The sequence below is a fragment of the Neodiprion fabricii genome, chromosome 4 (genome assembly GCF_021155785.1).
Source record: "Neodiprion fabricii isolate iyNeoFabr1 chromosome 4, iyNeoFabr1.1, whole genome shotgun sequence".
NCBI lineage: Eukaryota > Metazoa > Arthropoda > Insecta > Hymenoptera > Diprionidae > Neodiprion > Neodiprion fabricii.
Window position 1 is genome coordinate 41114174 of NC_060242.1, and position 13218 is coordinate 41127391.

General features: G+C 45.8%; 1 protein-coding gene across 18 annotated transcripts in view; it reads left to right on the forward strand.

Moving 5' to 3' along the window:
• LOC124180225 overlaps positions 1–13218 on the forward strand; it is a 163008-nt gene that overhangs the window by 16736 nt on the left and 133054 nt on the right. For all 18 annotated transcript variants that reach the window (XM_046565452.1, XM_046565460.1, XM_046565459.1 and 15 more), the window contains exon 2: positions 2578–8372. In XM_046565452.1, the coding sequence (XP_046421408.1) occupies positions 2609–8372 (5764 nt within the window). In that variant the 5' untranslated portion in view covers positions 2578–2608. The remainder of the gene's footprint in view (positions 1–2577; positions 8373–13218) is intronic.

The window sequence follows — 13218 nt, forward strand, 5'->3', positions numbered from 1 at the left end:
CGTGGACGAACCGCAAGCAGCGTCTGGGATACGCGATGTACCGTTAATCGCGCGCCTCCTTTCTTTATGATTGCGTTCCTCTCTAAAATAACGTCGAGCGGTGAAACAAGAGAAAATAGGAAGAGGTTGCAACGGCGGATGAGAACAGGTTGAGAAAAAATTCAAACCTTCGCATCATGGCTTCGGTATTTCAGCTATTTGTTGGTGCAAACTTTAATATCAGGTTCAATCGCACCGCGAGTTTGGCCGCATGACAGTGTGAATTATTATTAATACCGGCTGATTTATAGGCGCAGTCTGTGGGCTGTAGGCAACTACGTGGTATAATCCGATAATGGTTTGATTTATTCAAGAAACTGTGGATCCTTTGTCTGACGTATAGTGCTTGAATCTGTTGGATATAGGCATCGCGTCCTCTGCAAGTGTCGCAAGTATGAATAAGATCAGCACTCTCTTGAAGGAAACGAACACCCCACAAATGCGCACAGTTCGTGTTGTGCAATTGTCAAAGAGATCTTCATGCATCTACACACAACCATGATCGTCGAGCAGTGGTAAATTTGTTCGAACTCTTTGTCGGTGTAGCACAGCTTCATCCTGTATCTACTTTTTCAGAAGCAATCGTCCGCTTAATTGCAATCGAACTACGAGCGAATATTGCGTGCTTGACTGGACGCAGAACGAGTGACCACACTTCATAAGCTCATCGCTATGATGAAAGAGGAAACGAGAGAGACAGACACGACAGATTTTTTCCGAACTACATCCTTCCAGTTCAATGAATTTCTTGCATTGAAACATATTCGTGAAAATAAATAATTTCACCATAATTCCTCAATCGATTCTCGTGTAAAAATATAGCATAAGTCGTGTCTATGTACTCGTAGAACAGAAATGATTCCCGGAAAAAATAGTCCGAATCGATATCTGTGGTTATACGAGTACTAACAATTCATTATTTCTTATCTTTATTTCTGAGAATGGATTTAAAATCATGTTCAGACATATATGGACGAACACTTAATACTGTACTCTTACAGAAAGTGAGGTGCGCTACCGAGAGTGTTCATCTGTCATGTTAGAAGAGGCGTAGTACCGTGATAATTCCGGTTTTAAGTGGAGAAATTTAGATGATGAAAATGACGCCGTGCCTGCAGGAGAAATGAAGCCTTACATTATGCGTATGGCTTATTTACTTGATGGTTAGCTCAGCCCAGTAGAATTTAATCAGATTAACGGTAGTCAGCGTGTAATGCACTGAGTGGCAGTGGGTCGATTTCGAGGAATTGAACAAACTCTCCATTGTACCAATGCTTTTATTAATGAAGATTATCAGATCGGTGGATTCAATATTGTAGTATTACGTTGAGTTCTCGCATCGTAGGAGATACGCTGCACGCATTTTATAACACATTTATTTCATTCTTTTATAAGAAATAAATATCCAACGATAATCTGAGTTCAAATAAAGGCTGACAGAAACCACGCACTAGAGATAACACGTTCATGAGGAATGCATTATACATATACATATATCTAGGCATCACACACGTATGCTTATGTAAACATGATACAGCATATAGGCTCGCAATGAATACTACGATGAGAGGGACAAAATGTCTAATTGAAACGTTCGCGAAATGAGATTGTGTAGAAAATTTTATAATGAAACATATTAGTAGGTTCCATCTAACCAAAGACCGATAAATGAATGAGCGATGATTCAATAACTTCGGAAATTTAACGATAAAGTCTGACTCTGATCGCATTAGATTTCAGATATTGAAAAAAAACAGAAATCGGTGCTGGAGATTCTTCAAATAGCTAAATTCTAATCCATCTAAGAGCGACGGTGATTATTAATTATCAGGATGGATCTACGATCGGATTTTGAATCATGCGATATGTCAAGCTGGAGCAGCTGGAGTTTAATTATCAACGAAGAGACAAAAACCGCTCATCGCTGGCGCAAGGTCAATTGAGCGTAATTGCTCTCTCGTATTTGTTTCACGTGTCTGATTTGTACCGGTGATTCGCTGGTAGAGCAGCGGGCTTCTCGGTTGTTCCCACAGATGGAGCCACGTAGGAGTGTCTGAGATCATGCAGGGGTCGTTTACCTTCTACTGCGTGATTTCGCGTAGGTACATACAAACGTATCCCGTATCGGCACATGCAGCAGAGATCCCGACGGACGGATGGATCGAATGTCAGTTTCGCTCGACGCCGCTTTGTCACAATAGAACGGGCCAATACTTATCTTGGCCTCGAAGCTATCTACCTACTTCCAACTCCTTGCGAAACATACTTTTACTTTATAAAATACATGCGTATTTACATTCTAATTCATTTTCGGTCCTGAACTTGTTAACGTGGCCCTGACCCGTTCGTTTGCCGCCTGGTTCTCAGAACGCTGTCGGTAATGCAACTCGCTGCACCATGCAATTGTACGAATAACTGAACGAGAGATGACGACTAAAATGATAGAGTGAAGAACTTTATTTATTTATTTATTTTTTTCGACAATCGATAGAGAACCCGAAGAAATTGTCGTACAATGATGTCTCTTTGTATTTACAGGCGACCCTGAGGAAAACGCCACGGTGCGAGTATGGAGGATTCGCCCACGCCTGAGGGTAAGGATACCTCAACGACGAGCACAGAAGAGAGAGAAGTGTCAGTTGATAATCGAGAAGAGATTGTTCAGCCGAATGACGGGGTGAGAGTTGATTTCGTAGATAAAGTAACCATTGAAAAAATAGTATTTGCGGAAGATGGTCCGAGAGAAGACCTGTTGACAGAGACCGCAAGTTTGAGAAAAAGCTCTGCCTCCAAGAGCGAGAATAAGGCTGTGATTGGGGCTAAGGTGATTTTGAAAAACACCAATGAAAAGGGAGAGAAGTCTGAAAAGTCGAAGACCACAGCTAAGGGGTCGCTACTCAATGGTCTTTCGCGTTCGAAAACGAAGCTGAATTCTGGGCAAAGAAATTCTCAATTACCAGTGTTGAAGGCAAGAAAAAGTGGCAGCGTCTCGTCGCTAGTAGAGAAGCGAAGCAACCCGATCAAGCTGACCAAAAGTTCTTCCATTACTAGTATTAACAAAGAAACCAGAAACCCGAGACTCTCGAGCCCGCCGAAAGTTTCTAAAGTTCCACCCAAGGTGCCGGCGAAACCGAAAGTAAAGCGGCAAGCTTCTGCCGTCGGCTCAGGAGCCTCTTCAGGATCTATTTCTTCGGCCCCCACTTCACCAGTGACGAAAGTTTTGAGCTCAGGAACTCGGATCGCGATTACAGGTGCCGCGAAATCAGCTGCCACCAGGAACTCAAAAGGTTCGAAACTTTCTAATCCGAAATCTACCTCAGGCGTAGACACGTCTCTGCCTCAGAGGCCCAAGTCGGTTGATGGACTGGTCAAGGAGATATGTTCGACGAATGATACCGCGGAAGCTAACGCGGCTTATTTAGCAGCACAGGCCCATCTACGAAAAAGTCAGTCAAAAATCGAAGAGCTCCAACAGGGTTTGCGAACGAAGATAAATGCCGCGACCTCTGCGACCTACAAGCAACGACTTTCGAACTCCCAATCTTTTGCGGTTCAAAGTCGTCTGGTAAAAAACTTGGATCTTAATGAAAACGTGAGCCGCGAGAAGTTTGACGAGGAATTTTTAAAGAAGCATAATTTTGACAAGCAGCTTAAGATCGAGGAAAAACGGGTATTGGAAACGGATTTGGATTACGTTTCTGACACTGAAAAAGCTGAACTTTGCTCGAAATCTGAAACAACTCAAGGCAAATACGAAACTGAAAAAAGACGATACAGTAAAACTGTCTCAGAAATTGAGAAAAGATGGTCAGGTGAATTTCTCGAGGATCATCTCGATCTCAACTCGTCGGAATCGTCCAAGTCTTCGTACATCGAAGAACTCGGCAGCATATCATCCCACGAAGACTTGGTAGACGACAACAATGCAAAGTTTATCGAAGAGATAAGAAAACGATCGGAGGAACTTCCTGGGGTGGCTAAAAAATCTTCAGTCAAATCAAACTCCGAGGAGGTTATCGAAGACACTAACAGTACTGTTGGCTCGAACTCTTGTGTCGAGGACAGGATCAAGGACATCGACGGTGATGTCGATGCGGTGATTGCAAAGAACGAAGAGTCCAATGAATCGAAAGATAGCACGCTGAAGAATTCTTCTTCGTCAACAGTTACGAGCAACCATTCCAGCACTCCGAAGCATACTACCTCAGACAAACTGGTGCCATTAAACATCAAGGATACGACCATCGGCAAAATCTTAGAACGTTTGAAAAACGTGAAAAACGAAAACGTCTCTGAGGCCGTTGAAGAACTCGACGACAACGAGAATAACAATGTCAATTCGCAGCTACATCCTGAAGTAGATCAATCTATCAATAAAAAGGTTGCGCACAAAGAAGTTACTGAAATCGGCGTACAAGATCGACTACCCAATAAAGTTACAACTTTCGATCGTCAAATTTTCGATAAAGACGGCTACGCGGACTTCATCAAAACCTTCACAATGGACGCTGGTACGTCGAAACCCCCGAAAGATGAGAAAAAACGCAAAGGGCTGCGTCGGCTACTTCCAGGTCTCTTCTCGCCGAAGGACTCGCGCAAAGAGTACAAGAAGGAGCAAAAAGAGCGAAAGAAGCGGGAGGAGAAACAGTTTGGCCAGTACCAGCAAAACGGAAACTACACACGATCCCCCGACACGATGAACCTCAACGAAGACATCAAGCGAAATGTGAAGCTAAACACGAGTTTGAACAGTTCCATAATCGAGGAACGATTAAATGAAATAAAGCAGGAATTATTCCCAGAACAGGGCCTAACGACGAGCACTCCGGATCATTTTCTGCAAGCTGATCGGATCAATATGCCACGAAATAGCAGGAACCAACGATTCTACACTGCCAATTCATCATTGAGCTCGATCGCACCTGAGGATAAGTGGATCGATCAAAATATCATAAGTGGTTCCCCGGACATGCGAAAACTCAAGCAAAGGCCAACAGCCGACCCGAAATGCAGCCTGGAGAGAAAACATAGTCTTCAGGAGCCGGCGAGTCAAGCAAAATTCTTCAGGAACCATGGGCCATCCGGCAGAATCTCAGCACCACCAAACGAGCGGTTTCTCATCAGACCGAGAGCCGTGCATCCGGTGGACAGACCACTTCCGGCGATACCTCAAAAGGTCGAGTTTTCAGACTACGAAAATCACCACGGACTTCATAATTATCCCGAACGACATCCTGACGCCGAAAGTTACTCGCGCGCGCAGTATCCTCGCCAAGTGCAGAACCATCCGCAGGACGTCGGTCGGCTCTACGACGACACAAGCAACTTGGACAAGTCTGAGCAGAAAAGAAATCATAGCATTGACTCAGGCTTCAATCTAACCCCAGTATCGGCGCAGGTCAAGATCACTCGTCAGCCGGTCATAAACCAAAATCAGAAGGCTCCGCTTGTGAGACGCTCACCAAAGTACTCACCGAGCTCGAGTCAGAAGTCCGGTGACTACGCGGATTCGAGTTACACGCCGAACTCCAGCCAGAAGAGTGAGTTCTCACCGAGTAGTTCAAAAAGTGGCGAGTACTACCTAAGCTCACCACAAACCAGCGTGCAGACGTCTCCGAACGACAGCTTGACCGAGAAGAGAGAACAGATATACGAAAACAATCGCCAGTCGCCACAAATTCCGTACCCGGTTGTCTCACCTGGTGTTAAAACTGCCAACCAGATGGACCTGGTCTATGACGTCACCTTGACGCCAGAGCGAGCAAGAAACCCGCTGGACAGAGCCAGGTCACCGGTGACGTACGATGACCGTGCGCCAACGATTTCCAGGAACTTGAAACCAGGGTCTCTCACCGTCCTTCCACTCCACGCCACTTCTAACACTCCAGAGCCAATCTACGTGCGCAGAGGCTCACCGAACATTCCACTATCAGCTAATCTTGAAAAGCTCAATGCTTACGCTGAGAACACGCCAACCTCAAGATCACCGAATCTAAATTCGCCCGCTAGAAGCTTGGACTCATCTCCCAGGAGCCGGACGATGTCTCCAGTGCGAAATCACTCGCCGGCTTCACCCCAGTCAACCGCTACGCGATCCTACTGCGGATCTGAACAAGCCGCGGCTTCTCCGACGCAGAGGATGGCGTCACCTCTTAACGTCCTGCCATTGAACAATTCCGGTTCCCGATCAGCCCCGAATTCTCCCGCCGTCCAAGCCAGGCCACCGCTTTCTCCGCTTGCCAGGCCCATGTCCCCGAGCACCGGAACTGCTGGCAAAGAGTCTGACCACCTTAGGACACCGACGACCTCGCCTCGCATGAACGAGACTAGGCAACGAGGCCCCGTAAGCGGGCCCTACGTCCCAATGGCCTCGCGACGCTCCCAACCGAGTGAGCAGATTCTTATAGCCTCCCCGAAGAGAGACGCATTCTACGAACCGCAAATCCGGCGTCCGACCAATGCTAAGATTACTGATTACCCAGCGTCCCCCGTGCCCATGACCGACTCTCCAACCATCATAGTACAAGCCACTGTCACACCTGGAGTTTCGGATTTGGCAGTCTACAATGCAACCGATAGTAGAACAACTTCTCCCGTGGTGATTCCTAGCGGATCGCTGAGTGATGATCAGATACAACTCCAGGGCCATCCTGTCAGAATTCAAAGACCGGAGCCGGTTTACGGGCAGAGAACAGTTTCGCCGTCTAGGACGCACATCTACGGACAACGTGCTCTTTCGCCTGCAAAGAGACAGGAAGCTTACAGCGACGGAGATGACCAGAAAAGCGGAGTTCCTTCGCCGAAGACTCCGGACAGTCAATTCATATCTCCAATTCAAAGTTCGAGGCAAGGTACTCCCGAGCAAAGGTCGGTGCCAAGATCCCAACTACCTATGTATTCGACTGCATCAGAGAGTTTGTCAGAGAGTCAACAGTCCATATATTCCGCTAGGCAAACGTTGGGTTCAGAGCCTGTTTATTCCCCTGGAACTAACAGGCAACCTTCGCCTTCGAAGAAACAGACCATGCAGCATTTGGAGGCCTTTTACTGGCAGCAGAAGGCCCTTGAGTCTCAAAGGAAGTCAAACTCGTCTCCGTCGACTGGCTCGCGACAAGCCGAGCCCAGGATCGATCATCCCAAAATGCGAGAGGCGATCTACTGGCAGCAGCTTAAGAAGCTGGATGAAGAACAGCAGCGGAAAATATATGAGCAAAATGTTCGTGACGAAAGAAACGACCCCCTTTACTGGCGTAGGAAACTTCAAAGTCCCCCGACCTCGCCTTCTACTGTCATAGCTCCATCCAAGAGTACTCCTAACCCGAATCATCCAAACGAATATTCTCAAGGCTCCCCCGCTGAAATATCGGAGAATATTTACTGGCGGAGTAAAATTCAGCAGCCGAAAGCGGCAGTAATCAACAAGCCACCAATAATGGGACAAAAGGGTCAGAACCAGCCAGTTCTCGTTGTCAGGCCACAGCCTGTTCATCAAGAAAAGGATTTCGATAACCGCGAAACTTACACCGGACATAGGGATTTGAAGCGAAATCCGCCGCCCAGGTCGAAGAGTGCCTCACCCCTATTCGCGAGGGGTGATGAACGCCGTAGTCTCAGTCTACCCAGAAAGTCGGAGACTGATGACGGTGGCTTTTTGAGAGGGGGCAGGGAGAGAAGTAGCGTTGCGGCTTTGCGCAAGCCCGAGACACCGCCGATATACGAAGAAGATAACGAAGGTGACAAGAAACCGCCGCCGATTTTCAAAAGGGGGAGTTTAATCAGCAATTCCAGCAATTCTGTCGACTATGGAACCGGGCAGAAAAGAGTCAGCTTTTCGAATCAAACCACCAACACTGATATCGGCACTGGTATCTGGCCCACGAAACATGGTATGGCACCCGAACCTCCGACGAGACAGCACCGGCTCGATAGAGCCTCGACAACATCGGAAAGTGACTCGGTGTTTCTTCACGATGTGGAGAATCAGAACAACTCGAACGCGAACGTATACGGAAACGTCTTGGCCCGCTCGATATCTCAGACCGGCGAATCGTTTTATCCCAATTCCAAAACGCGTGCCTCCTTTGACACAAACGCGGCAGAATACGATGCCGACAGACCTTTACCGCCCCCACCACGAGAACCACTAAGATTTCTACGGCGGAGCAACAGCGTCAGAGATCAACCCAGAGTAAGCCCAGCCAACTCCAAGGTCGACTATCCTCCAGATGCTCGTGGTAAATACGGTATTAATCGACGCAGATGGCCAGCTGTCAGCGAAAGCGAGAGCGGAAGTGAAGCCAGCGAAATTCAACGGATACTCAGACGCCGAAACGGTGAGTTTTCTTTTATCTCTCATTTTTCCAGCATTCGGATACTGTGTCTATTTATAAAACTACAAATACGAAATCGAAGTCGAGCTCGAACCGTGCCTTTGAAGTTTTATTCGTTTTTCGATTAGAGTTTAAGCGATAGCTAATCAAAAACCGGAATATTAAAAATGTTCACGGTCAAAAATGAAGACCACAGATAATCACATGCTACTAAATGTTGCAATCACAAAGTTGTTGTATGCACAGAACAATGAGTAGATGACTCTTTGCTTAAAACATTGAGCTAGTGTAGAATCAACGGTAAATGAAGCCGATATCGAAGTATCGTTTCATCCCGTATTTACCTCATGTTTCCCTGCACAATTTACGTATCACTGTGCAAACACGGTGGCAGCGTATGCCACCGCATTCCAATGAGCTTCTTGCCCAAGCGTCTGGAAGCTCCTCTTGCACCTTGCAAGCTAAACAAGGCGCAAACAGACTGTCGCGGTACTCTCCTCCACCGCACCCCTGGGCATCACATGCGCTCGCTCCTTCTTGCCCTGCTTCATTACCTTCAACGGCGTGCCAACACATACAAGTAAACCATAGCAATGAGCAACACCTCACCTAACAACCGGATGGCCCTGGTCCAAACATTTACGAGTGACTTTGGCCCTTAGGATGAACACTGACGGCCAAATCTCTCTATCGTAAATATTTGTTCTGTGATTCGCCCAGCTTCCATTCTCTGTTTCTCTTGGATTCGCATGACAAATTGTTCCTGCTGATTCACACATCTTTGATCATTCGATATCTGGCATTGCAAAAAAACTGGATTGCAACCTTTTAACCATTTGTATTTTTCGTTACTCATATGAAACTTGATCTCGTGCAAATAGCGGTTTCTACTTCTCTTTTCATGAATACTTTTTGGCCGCGGCTCTAAGTGTTAGCTCGACTCTTAACGGGCATTCTTTACACCGCATCTCAAAAGCATTTCCAATATAGTTGAAAAGTATCTAGATACACAACGCTTGCCTCTTGGATCTTGCCACTTGGCAGCTCACTCATCCCTCTGAGCGCCTCTAGAGAAAGGTCAACCTGGTTGTCGAGAGCACAGTGAAAAACACAGCCCTCTCGACCATGAGTTGACAAGAAATTCCGATCACTGTTCAGATTGAACTTCGAGACATGCGGCATTCGACAAAAGCTCTAGCACCTGAACATTTAGTTTGTGTTACTGCATGCAGTACTCATTTTTTTTTCGAAAAAATCTCATTCTTCCTCGATTATGATTGTGACTACTGATTGCTGATTGCCGGTCAATTTGCTGGACAAAATGACGAATCAAAAATTCGATTCTGGTATAGCTGCAATGTTAAAAGTCAAAGATGCCTACGCCACTGTATATCTCCACCTGGCGGCTTCTAGGGTGCTGAAAAGGGGGGCACGAAGGAGCGCTAGGCGCGAAGAGCTTGCACATTAGGTATACCTTTTTCTTCAAAGAACCTTTGCAGTTTGCTGCTTATGTAACATCTAATATACACACCATACGATCGTGCGCTTTTGCATCGAGGATACACACACTTACAGACAACTTATGCAGGTTCATCCATCTATCTATGGGGTGTCCGAACACTCGGCTAAGTATTTTTCACGCTGCCATAGTCAATCGCACCATTTGGTAGACGGATAAATGAGCTAAAGAAAAATCAACTCTATTCAACATGGCAGATCATTCCATGAATCGGCAAAAACAAGCTCATTCAGCTTAAAGTGCTTTTTTGATGATACAAGTTTGTTCTCTTTCTCGTATTCTCAATTTTTAGTTTGTAGCTGAACTCATTGGTAACCAAGTAGTACTTGTGAGGAAACAAATAAAAGAGTTTAGAAAATAGAATGAAAAAATTCAGGTCAGCGATACAAGGCAGGAATATTGTGGTGTATAAAAAAGCGAAATGTGAAAATCGCTTGGTATAGACAAGGCTTTGCTTTGGTCCGCGCCCGCGCGAATCTTCGAGCAAATGTTATCCGAGGAGAGAATAGGTTGGTCCAGGTAGGAGAGGCTATGTCTGGTGAACGGTTAGTAGGCACGAGGATGTTCGGGGATCGATCCCCGACTCCCGTGACGTCACGGACCGGGACACGGCTTCTACAAGCACCGGCACGACGCGGCGCGCACCTCGCGCTCTCGAAAAGTTCCTCCTGGACCCGGTGCTGCTGTCCTCCGGTCATCGTAAAGCTTACCGCAAAATGTCTGTGAAACGGCCGCGATATTTTTACTCGTTAGAAGCGACGATCGAGTCCGACCGCGCGTTAGGATTCCTCCATTTCGCGCTCAGTGGTGAAAAACTATAAGTGAGAGGATTCGAGAATGACGCGTGACTTATTTATAGACGGGGTAATTTCGCACCTCCGTAAATCCGTCCACTTCGGTCTCTTCGTTCAATTTTCGTGTCTCATACGAGCTATTTCGTGTAGCCCCGTTGAGGATTTGCTTTCGGTTTCATGCTTGTGTTTCTCAGTTGACTTTTTTCCCATCCCCTCGCTGTTGAAGTGCCAATCAATTCAAGTAGCAATCACTACTTGATGAGAAACTCGCAACCACCCCCAACACAGTCGCGATTTGCATCCTGATTTCCGGGGTCGAGTGTCACTTTCTCGAGATGTTATCTTTGTCGAGTGTCTCGAGATTCACGGTCATTCGAATAAGGATTCGTCTTCAGTCTAACAAATGGTACCAGCTGACGAGATGAGGTTCATTTCACTTTCTGATTCCCCTACTGACAGTGCATTCTGTGACGAGTGAAAACGTCGAGTTGATTCTCGAACTAGTCTCTTCAGCTTTCTCTGCTTTTGTTTGGGCAATCGCATTTGCCTTACTAAACACGGTTATAACTAGTGCTCAGGCTGCCTTTCTATGATTAATGGTTTTTGATGAAGTCGGGAATCACGTGCTAACGGAGACAGTTCTGCCATTCTCGTGATTACATTGAATATCAAAATAATTAAGAGTTTGACCGGTGACAATAGATATTTTCTGGCCAGAGCGGTAGAATCATAAATAGTACCTGGTAAACCTAACTGCGTTTAACAAGTTTGATTTCGATCATTGCCCTATAAGGTTAATTGGAATAGACTAAAGCTGAGCCGATCGGAGACCGAGAAGTCAAGATTGATAAAAACTCTCTGCTTGAAATTGTTTTTTTTTTTTTTCTGGATACGATATGTATTAACCACGGACATTGAAAGCTATAAATTAGGATCAAAAGATTACGCACAATGTTCCCACCCCACTATATCGCTCCCCAGAACAATCACCGACCTCCATCCCACCCCAAACCACAGCCCAACTCCCGCCCTTTCATCTCTCACACTCTCCCTCCGTATCCTCACGGTTATATTTTACAGGGTGATTGGAACAGTTTGAACGCTATTCCTTTAAATCCAAGACTGGTTACAGTAAGTGGCGATGAGTGATTCAGTCAACGGTCAGTGACGACATCGTCGCAATCTCAGATTCGGAGATATTGGTTAATCAAGAGCTGATTAATTTAACGAATCGAGCATCGCGCCCCGTTTCTCACTTCTTAATAATCAACGAAGCTGTGTACAATGAGAGGAAACTGCCTCGCGGAAAGGAGCAGCGATTTTGTATTTACTCCTATTCTTATCAATCTAATTAGTGCACCACAGTTTTCAATATATTGTTGTCACCCAAAGTGGGTATGCATCGGTAACGTGGATCTCGGTCGTGAACTCGAAAATAGTTATTGGCGTCTAATATTCACAACCTTGATTGCATTACTACAACGGATTGTTTTTACACGCGGCAATAACGATTCAGGCGTATTCCTCGCCATCTTATCAGAGGTGGTGAATCCTCCAGAAATTGAAACCTAGTTTCTCTATTCAAAAAAAAAAAATATGATCTAATTTCCCCTCCTCGAGCGAATTTTAATCCTGAGACTCCGTGTAGATGCTTGAGGTCGATTCGAGCCCCCATTCAGTCCTGATCCACCTTCATTCAGTCCTTCCTTGAGGGGCGAGGCGTTCGTTGAGGCCACGGCTGGGAGATGGCGGCGTAAGCGCTGCGCTATTCTGTCCGCGGATTCTATTCCCTCGTAGAAACAAAATTTGAACATTTTTAACCCATTAACGGTGTTAAGCTTACCCTGATATCAACTAATCTTCTTACGGTCACTCCAAGTGTCTTTTCTCCTTATCCGTCTCCCGCTTGGCACCATTTTTCATCTTTGTTACGAGAGTATCAACGACCCAATTACGCTCTGCGGCGGATGATTGACAATTTTCAAGAGTTTTCCTTACCTTATGCTCCCTCCTTGATGCCGAGTGCGAAATTTCTCGTCCGTAAAGTTGATCGAAACGTGAACTTTGATTTCTAGTTTCAGACTAATTATACGATGATCAGTTTGACTATGACAGTTGTCACAGCGACGATATGAAAGTGTTTTGAAAACAGCGTGCGGGATCAGGATTGAGAAGGGTGTTCTAATAACGATTACGGTGGTCTAGATTGTCGCTGAAATGATACGGTAGGAATATTGATCAACGAATTTTACTCGAAAGATGCTTATCCGGTGGAAAAGCAAGGACAAAAGTTCCGGCAAGAGTTCATCTGGGAGTGGGAGTGGCAGCAAAAAGAAGCGGAAGTTTGGCCGAGAAGGTGAGAAGAAATCAATCAATATCTTTGAATAAATAGAGAGACTGGAAAAAAATCGTAGTTTCAAGAACGGTCAAGCGGCTCCTTGACAGAGGCGTCATTAGCGGTGATTCAACGAATTTTTTCTAGGCGATTTGCGCTAATGCAGTTCAGACAATGGACCGGACCACTATAATGCGGAAC